This window comes from Rhea americana, unplaced genomic scaffold (assembly GCF_003343005.1).
Source record: "Rhea americana isolate MKP2758 unplaced genomic scaffold, rheAme1 scaffold_503, whole genome shotgun sequence".
Lineage (NCBI taxonomy): Eukaryota > Metazoa > Chordata > Aves > Rheiformes > Rheidae > Rhea > Rhea americana.
In genome coordinates, this window is record NW_028186650.1 from 129,466 (window position 1) to 139,109 (window position 9,644).

Here is a 9,644-nt window from a genome sequence, read left to right on the forward strand (position 1 = left end):
CTGTCCGCCCCGCCCCGCCCTCTCCTCCGCGCCCGGGCGCGCGCGCGGCCCCACTGCCCCCCACCAAGCCCACGCAGGCGCGCGCGCGCGACCCCACCGCCCCAAAGCCCACGCGGGCGTTTGTAGTTTTATGTTTCATCTCCCCGCTCGTCCCGCGAAGCAGGCAAAAGACGAAGTCGGCTAAAGCGACTGGTGCCGTAAAGCGAGGCGCAGGCGGTGCGACAGGCTGGCGGCGGGAAGGACCCGTCTCTCGGCGCGGCTGGCGCGAGCGAAGATGGCGGCGGGGGAGGTGAAGTCGGTGCTCTTCGTGTGCCTGGGTGAGCGCGGCCGGGGCCGGCGGACCCTTTCTCGGCCCCCTCCTGCTGCTGTCCGGGTTGGGGGAGGCCGGGCGAGGGCGCAGAGATAACGGGAGCCGTGGGTGTTCGCGGGGAGGCGGCTTCGGGGCGAGCTGGTCCCGCCTGGCGGGGCTGCCGGTAGGCCCGCCCCGGCTGCCTCCCAYGTCCCGCGCCCCCGTGGCGCAGGGTGCCTAGCGGCAGTTTGTGGCCGGSTCCCCGGAGGAGGGTCGGGATAGTGCCCGAGGAGGAAGGAAAGAAGCAGAAAATAGCATCTGTGCCCTTCTCCTGGGCAAACGTTTATATCAGAAATAGGTCGGAGCGATCAAGGCCAAACAGGACTGGAAGTCTAGTGTTGCTAGATACAACCATTTTATGTGGGGAAGAGCTGACCCTAACCGTGTGTACACAAACCTGAGCTCTAAATTAGCTATTGCTACTCAAGAGTAACATTGAATGGTTTTTGCGAATAGCTTTTTGGAACTGTTAACTCAGTGTTTAGCTTCTAGAATAACAGGGAGGTAATGGAGAATCAACCAGCAAATGTTGTCATGCTACGTTTCTGCTGCATTACATCATGGATATGGTTTGCAGTTCTGATCACCTGATTTAAAAAAAGGAGAGAGAAAGATATAAAGAGCGATTGAAGTTAATTGAACAATTTGTCTATAAGAAGAGAGTAAGTATACTTGAACACTTAAGAAAAACTTGGTGTAGTGTGGAGATGATTTTGATCTATGAAACCATGGCCGTTCTGAATGACATGAGAAAAATCTTACTCATTTTTCCTGCAACTTAAAGAATTGTCCAAATGAAGAATTAGGCAACATATTTTTTTTTAATTGCTTATATTTCTGAATCTCATGTCTCAAGATGTTATGGAAAACAAGTACAAATGTGTTCAAAAAGGGTTTGGTTCAAAAAAATTAGTTGCTSGTAAACAAGATCATCTTCTTGCATTTTCATGAGCAACAAATTCCTAACCTSATTGCTGGGAGGATGACGTTAGAGAAAACATCTATAAAATAGAGTAAAGCCACATGCTCTTTCACTAAACACCTGCTTAGAATCTCTCTTGAGGACAGCAAGTTAGATGGGTCTTTGATCTAATTCAGTTTTTAATATCTGCTGCCTAGCACTTACAGTCTCACCTGTGTGGTGGGATTTGATCCCTGTGAATCTCTGGAGTTTTCACTGTTTTTTTTAATTGRATAGAGTTTTGTTATAAAAACAAGGAAACTTGTTACTGGTTCATATATATATATACTATCTGCTTTTCAGCTGTAATAGAGGAGATTCAACTAATCTCCTTAGCAAAGCAAGAGTTTAGTTTTGTGAAATATGTTCTGTTGCCACATTACAATAAAGTTAACCCTTAGTAATAACTTTGGGAAAATATCCTTTAGATAAGGAGTTACCAGTTGCTGTTTGGAGCCACTGGACTAGGCATACCTCTTAGTATAAGGATATCTAGTCCATCCTTCTCTCCTAAGTTCTAACAACAGTAATCCTCCCAGATTATCCATATGATCCATATGTATGATCCATATGTATCTATTAGTCYGTAAGGCCATGATAGTAATTTGCATGTTAACAAGTTCCGAGTCCAGTTTAGTTCTTRAGAACCCATTTTTAGTGAAAGTAAATAATAGTTCTGGTATGAAAATGATAAATTATATTGAGTTTAAGGWAAAGGTGAGCAAGTTAAAAGTCCTGATGTTAATGGGATGATGTTTTTTAATAAATGTTGCAAATATGTTTGAAATTTCCTCTTCTACCTTTTTGGCTTATGAAAAATACCTAATGGTAGGTTTTGATAGGCATTTGGCACAAAATGCTAGTTTAGATGACAAACACTACTTTTTTTCTATGAGATTCTATATATATATATGTATATATATCATCTCTAATGGTTGAGCTCTAGAAATTATCTTAATATAATGCCATATTATATAAAYAAGCTTCTGTCTTTCAATTGACTTGTCCATAATAACATGACAACCTACATGGATATAGTAAAGAAATTAGAAACTGGTCTACTGTTAGATTTCAGTACATGGAGGAATATTGTTAAGACAACTGGAAGTAAGCAAAGTAGCAAAGTTTTTTTTTTTTTGGTCCTCAAAAAACTGATGGTTGGTATGAGCCACTGAATTTTGGTGGCATCAGACATCAGAGATATAGGTTGCATAAAATCTTATGTAAAGTGACAGTAAATTGATTGAGTAGCCAGTAATGAGGAAATTAGGTTACAGTTAGAGAGAGATTAAAGTTCCTCATTAGTGATTATTGAACATGTTATGCTTTTTACATATAGGGAAATTCAGAGCTTCATGGAACAAAATGCAGTTTATAGCTGCAGAATGGAAAGGCAGTAGCTTGAATAAGGCATTAAAGAGGTTGTCATAAATAACTACTGTAATGGGATTTCTCAGCATGCTGACGACAACTAGTGCAATTTTTGGATAAAGAAAAAAATGTTGGAAGAAAGGAAAATTTGTTGCTTTTGTGCATCATTAGTAGGATAGCTGCTAGAATATAGTACCTTATTCARTCTGTGATTCAGAATGACACAAAAGTTTGAGAGAGAGTTGATAGCATGGTCATAGAAGTGATCTTGGAAAATAAGATTTTGATGTGTGTGTAAAAAAGGTTRGGAGTCTGATCATTGTGAGTAGAGGCTTATGTGTTGAAAAATGTTRTTATTATTGAGGAGCTTGGGAAGCTACTGGCTTTCTGGGAAAAGCATAATGATCTAGTTGATAATTGAAAATAATTGTTGCAGGAAAAGAATTTTAATTTTTGAACATCCACRTGATTAGCTGGTGGTTTGAGTACCGTGATTTCTGGTGACTGATATAACTATTGACATTGATTATATTGACAAAACCTCCACTGAGTAGGGAGTTAGACATCTAGGACACGTTTAGACGCTTCAATTTTGATGTCTTGAACTCAAATTTGGTTGCCCTTGAATTTCTTATTCCAATATATTTATGCTAATATTTAACTTCTCTGAGTAATTCCACTCTGCATTTGTAGGGGSAAAATATGTGGAAGTTAGGTTGTGCCACTTAAGTTGTTTGTTACATTCTTAGCTCTTCCGGATTAAGAATGATAGTAGGAATGTTAGCTATGCAGCTGACAGAGAGTTGAAAGGACAGGGAATGTGGACCAAGATCAGTCTTGAATGGTTTTGTACAAAGCTAATTGAGTGCTAAGTGTCATCAGATAGACTTAAGAGAAGATACGGTAACACAGCTGGGAATTTTGACAGTTAGGCAAGAATTTCAGTACATGGAGTAAATAATGGGCTTTAAACGTGTGCTGAAGAAATGGACCTGATGCTAAACTGATAAAGCAAATGATACCAGAAAGCAGTACTAAAATAACTCAGATGAACTGACTATCTAAGGAAAAATAAACAGAATTAAAAACTAGATTTTTAAATGTGGGAGGATGAACGCTTCTGTTAGAAATAGAAAATAGGATAACAAAGGAAGAAAAAAAGAATTGCATTTGGGGAAGGTGTAAAAGAGCTGGGTAAGGAACAGTTAAGATATAAAACAGCTTGAGAGAATAGATGACAAGATCAGCAGTACTTGGATTCACTTATTTGATGCCATCACTAAGAAGAGGCAGGGCCTATTTGACTTTAAAARTGAAAAACTTAACCAAAAGGTGGCCGTCCTGTCTACCAGATGAGCTGTGGACACAAGCCTGAAATGGATACAAGTCATCTTTTGTGTTCTTTTTGGCACTGAGTGGAATAAGAACTCTTGAGAATGTATGGGCTGTTTCAATCGATAATCGTCATGTTCTGGTCCCCAGAAAATGAGTGACAAAACATGATTGTAAAAGTGATCGACAARTAGGTCCGGCACTGATTCGATGAGTGAGTTAAGGATCTTACCCTGAGTCATCATTTGGAGATGGTTGTAGGATTTACTTCTATGAGCAGACTCCATCTGGGTACTTCAGGTACTAGCTTTCTGAGCTTGAAAATGTCACTGTAGTTTAAAAGCTTGAAATGTAAAAAATGGAGAGAGAAGATAGAAATTCAGAGAACTTTCATACCAATATCTTGGTAATCATATCAGTCAGAAATACTAAAAAAGGAAAAAGGAATATCAGTGGGCAGGAGGATAGGAAGTAAAGATACGATTAATGATAAGGAAGGGGTAGGTAAGATTTAAGGAAAGTATAGTTAAAGTCCAAGGAGGAAGGTTATTCCATATGAATCTTTTTGTGAGATCTTCTGTTCATTCCTCAAGCACTTGTCGATCTGTAATTTAGGAAGTGCTATGCACATGCAAGGAACCTGGACAAAGTATGGAAAGACAGATGTAGGAAGTAAATCTGGATAGCACATGGATCTAAAATCTGGTGGGGAAGTGATCATGACTGGAAAAAAACAGTTGAAGCTTGTGTGTTACTCAAGATCCATGAGGTAAGGTAGTGCTTTACATTAACAATGGGAAGAACTATAGCRTAATGACTAGGAGTAATGTGGATAAACATAATTGGTTAGTATGAAAATAACACTGAAGAGKATGGGGGGAGCAAAGCTCTTAAGTTAGTTACGGAATTGTGCCTGTAGTCCGCAGGAATAGATTTGAATGGAGATGGCAGTACTATAATAGTATTTGTTCCTCTGGTAATATCTGGAATGTGTCAGCATGGAAGACACTGATTTTCAAGTCACAAACTAGGTAACAAGTTTGTTTAAAAAAGAATATAACCGTATTTTCTAAGTATTGCTAGAAGTGGTAGCTAATGTATTTAATTAGCCAGTGATCATGGTGCCATCAAAGGATGATAAGGCATTTATTTTAAGTAGTGAGAACACTGTAGAAGAGTGAAAATAATTTGGATCGTGTTCTAAGATGATTCAGTTCAGGTAATGACAAAGGTTAAACAAACCTAAAAAAAAACATGAGGGATTTACTTCCAAAAGTTGCTTTGAAATTGTGAAYGATAGTTAATGAATTAGTAGGACCAATAGTATTTTAGTGTACATCATTATTTGTTACAGAAATTTTAGGTGTAGTGATGAAATTTGCTATGATTCTATAACTGCGTGTGCATAGAATAGTTGAAATTGGAAGCTATCTCTGGAGATCACCTGGTCGAAGGCCTCTTGATCAAGTAAGGTTAGCTAGAGCAGGTTGCCCAGGACCATGTCCAGTCAAGTTTTGAATATCCAAGGATGGAGACTTAACCTCTCTGGGCAACTTGTTCCAGTACTTGGTCACTCTCACTGCAAAAAAGTTTTTCTTAGATTCAAACGGAATTGCCTGTGTTCCGGTGTGTGTCCATTGTCTGTCACCCTATTACTAGGCACCACTGAAAAGAGTCTGTCTCCATCTTCACCCTCCCTTCAGATATACATATGGATGAGATCTCCCTGAGCCTTCTCCAGGCTAAACAGTCCCAGTTCTTTCAGCTTTTCCTTATCTGAGAGATGCTGCAGTCCCTTCATCTTTGTAGCCCTTTGCTGGACTCGCTCTAGCAGGCCCATGTCTGTCTTGTACTGGAGAGGCCAGACTTGGACATAATACTCCAGCTGTGGCCTCACCAGTGCTGAATAGAAGGGAAGGATCACGTCCCTTGAACTGCTGGCAACACTCTGCCTAATGCAGCCCAGAGTACTGTTGGCTGCCTTTGCTACAAGGGACATTGCTCGCTTGTTCATCAGTGATCACCTTGTTGTCCACCAGGACTCCCTGGTCCTTTTCTGCAAAGTTACTTTGCAGCTGATTGGCTCTTAGCGTGTACTGGTGCATGGTGTTATTACTCCTCAAGTGCAAGGCTTTGCATTTCCCTGTGTTGAACTTCCTGAGGTTTCCATCTGCCCATTTCTCCAGCCTGTTGAGGTACCTCTGAGTATCAATGCAACCTTCTGGTGTACCAGCCTCTCCTTACAATTTTGTATCATCTGCAAACTTGCCAAGGGTTCATTTGGTCACATCATCTGGGTAGTTAATGAAAATGCCAAACAGTATTGGACCCATGATCAACCCTTGGGGGACACCATTAATGACTTGTATTTGTGCTGCTCTTCCCAACGCTTTAAGTCCAGCAGGTCAGCAAGTTTACAGTCCACCTCACTGACTTATTTTCTACCCTGTAGTTCATCAGCTTGTCTATGAGGATGTTACAGGAGACTGTGGAAAGCCTTACTGAAGTCAAGGTAGACAACATCCTGCCCTCCCATCATTCACCAAGCCAGTCATTTCATTGTAAAAAGCTATTGGGTTGGTTAAACACAGTTTCCCCATTTTAAATCCCTGATGACTACTCCAGATAACTTTCCTGTCCTTCACGTGTCTGGCAGTAGTATCCAGAATTACTTGCTCCATCACCTTTCCAGAGATCCAGGTGAGGCTGACCAGCCTTCAGTTTCTTGGGCATTCCTGTTTGCCCTTGAAGATAGGGCTGACATTTGCAGTCCTCAGAAACTTCTGCTTATTGCCATGATCTTTCACATATAATTGAGAGTGGCCTTGCAAAGACATCAGCCAGCACCCTCTGCGTTTCATCAGGTCCTATGGACTTACTTATGTCTACTTTGTTTAAGTGTTCCCTAACCTGATCCTCTTTCACCAAGAGCAAGTCTTCTTTTTCCACACTTTCCCCTTGGTCTCCAAGGCCTGGGATTCCTGAAGGCAAGTCTCCTGAGTAAAGACTGAGGCAGAGTAGGTATTCAGTACCTCAGTACGTTTTCTGTGTCGTGTTTTATTAGGGCCCCTGCCTCATCCAGCAGCAGGTCCACATTTTCCCTAGCCTTCCTTTTGCATCTTATGCACTAGTAGAAGCCTTTTCTTACTGTCCTTCATGTCCCTCACCAGATTCAACTCAATAATGAGTTTTGGCCACCCAGACCCAACCCCATCCCTGCATGCTCGTGTATTGTCTCTGTATTCCTCCCAGGTCACTTGTCCCTGCTTCCACCTCCTGTATGCTTCCTTTTTAGGCTTGAGTTTTGCCAGGAGCATCTTGTTTATCCATGGAAGCCTCCAATCACCTTTGCTTGGTATCTTGAGTTTGTAGGAGGTGATCCTTGAATATCAGCCAGCTCTCTTGGAGTCTTCTTGTCTCCCATATCCCAAGGTATTCTTTAAAGCAGGTCCCTGAACAGGCCCGAGGTCTGCTCTCTTGATGTTCAGGGATGTGATCCTGCCTTTTGTCCTGCTTCTTCCTCGCAGATCCTGAACTCCATCATCTCATGATTGTGCAGCAAAGGCTGCTCCTGACTTTCATATCCTCATCAATCCTTCCTTGTTTGTAAGTATGAGGTCTAGCAGACTGTGTCTCCTTCTTGTCTCCTCTATCACCTGTATCAGGATGTTGTCATCAGTGTAACCCAGGAACCTGCTGGACTGTTTGTGCCTAGTTGTGTTGTTCCTTCAGCAAATATCAGGGTGGCTAAAGTCACCCATGAAGACTAGGGCCTGCAAACATGCGTTGAGTAGTAGTATTCATTCAGATGAAAAATACTGTACAGGGAGAATTGGATGTTCTTGAAAGCTCGTGTAATAGAAATGGAATCTAATAACTTAGAATGGAGACTTAGTTATCTGAAGCAACAGAGAAAGAGATGGAATGGGCTAATCAGAAGTAGAGGATTATGATCACAAATCTCATATTTGTGAAGGATTGAAATGTGATTCTAGAAGGTGTTATCTCAAGTTATTTTTGATAGAGCTAAGTAAATATTTTGGAGGGTTTTCTTTTTTTAAAATAAAAGGAGTTGGTAAAACTTTTCCTGGAATAMTCTATGTAGTTATCAGCATTCAAGAAAGATGTATTAAATTTAGAATAAATGCAGAGTGAGGTTAACAGGAATGATTAGATAAGGGACAGTTAATTTCCTGAGGAAACTGAGAGCTTGGTTTGTTTAGCTTAGCCCAACTGTTCTTGACAAGAAGTATGTTGGTTCTGTATCTGCTGAAAGGAGGAAAGGTTTTTAAGGTACAGAGTGATGTTAACCAAAATCAAATAARCATTGACTTCCAAGAATAAATAGTAACTGGGAATTGGAAGGTTTCTGGCTGTCGGAGGAAATTAGTTTCTGGGTTAGCCTTGTCATATAGGTGATACTTTTAAAAGGGAGCTTGATGATGTATTTGTCTACAGTATTGAAAGATTGGATTAATTGATTATGAATGTTCTTTTCTATCTAATGTTCTAAGTTCACCTGCTTCCTTGGTTAACTATTAAAATAGTACTACTTGAAGCTTAACTGATTTATTCAGCAAAGGGAGATTTATTTATTTATTTTCTTCAACATTCTTAATATAATTTTCTTCAACACTCTTATAATTGATAAAAATGAATCTCTGTTGTCACCGTAATTTGTAGATAAAAAAACAACTTTTTCCTGCTTTATTTTTCTCTTAAGGCCAATTTCATTTTTCAGCTTGGAATAAATCAGTTCAAATAAAGGAAATAGTGTATTTGCACCTGGAAAAAGATCTGCTGCTGTCAAAATTCCCTTAATGCTTCAGCAAATTGTTTTCCAAATAGTTAGACAGTTGCTCTTAGCCATTTAGTAATTTGACTTTCTCCAAAACTTTGGCAATAAATTTGTATTACTCGAATGGTTCACTTCTCACTTTGATTTTATTATAATTGACATGATTGAGAGCAAATTATTAAGTATTCAAGTCATGGCAGTTTCTTTTTCTTTAGTAGTGAGGTATGTACCTTGATATTTTGTTTGAAAACGTTGGCATGAAAATGAGGGCATGCGCTTCTGCCAGTTTGCTGCCACTAATTTAGCTCTGTTCTTGGGCATTTCATTATTTACTGTTTCTTACTGATGAAATTTGGAAAGAATTTAATCAATAGTGGAACAGTGATCTTTGTGATTTATCTAAAGCTATAGAAATGAGTTTAGTATTTGTGATAGATTTTATACTTGTTTGCTCARAAGACAGAGGGATGAGTAAAATCATACCTTATCTTAGATAGAAGGTGAAGATTTGTTTGTATGATTTATTGTATATCTGAGTGAAATGCCAAGTGTAATAAATTTACATGTAGTTTCCCAGAATTTTTGAAGGATTAAAAGGTAAAAAGAGTTCAAATAATTGTTGAGTAGATTTTTGTTGTTGTTATGTTTCTTTGTTTTTTCTGGAAGTATGTATTTTTGTGTGTAGATTTGGACCTGGTTATAGCCTCAGCAGTGGAATAAATGTTGTAGCTTGATTAGTTTTTCATTGGTCACAATTTTATTGTTGAGATAGGTTTTTATTGCAAGTAATGCTCTGACCACATGGCTCATCTGTGTGGTTTTTTTTTTTTTTT

At 39.7% G+C, this 9,644-nt stretch overlaps 2 protein-coding genes across 3 annotated transcripts in view; one reads left to right on the top strand and one right to left on the bottom strand.

Annotated features, from left to right (window-relative positions):
* The window catches only part of SH3YL1 (SH3 and SYLF domain containing 1), a 57,787-nt gene extending 57,589 nt beyond the window's left edge, over positions 1-198 (bottom strand). Inside the window, exon 1 of the mRNA XM_085317768.1 lies at positions 98-198. The gene's annotated coding sequence lies outside the window, so the exon portion shown is untranslated. The remainder of the gene's footprint in view (positions 1-97) is intronic.
* ACP1 (acid phosphatase 1) overlaps positions 180-9,644 on the top strand; it is a 22,169-nt gene continuing 12,704 nt past the window's right edge. The window contains exon 1 of one of the 2 annotated variants that reach the window (XM_085317772.1): positions 180-317. In XM_085317772.1, the coding sequence (XP_085173898.1) occupies positions 275-317 (43 nt within the window). In that variant the 5' untranslated portion in view covers positions 180-274. The remainder of the gene's footprint in view (positions 318-9,644) is intronic. The other variant, XM_085317771.1, reaches the window with a different exon arrangement.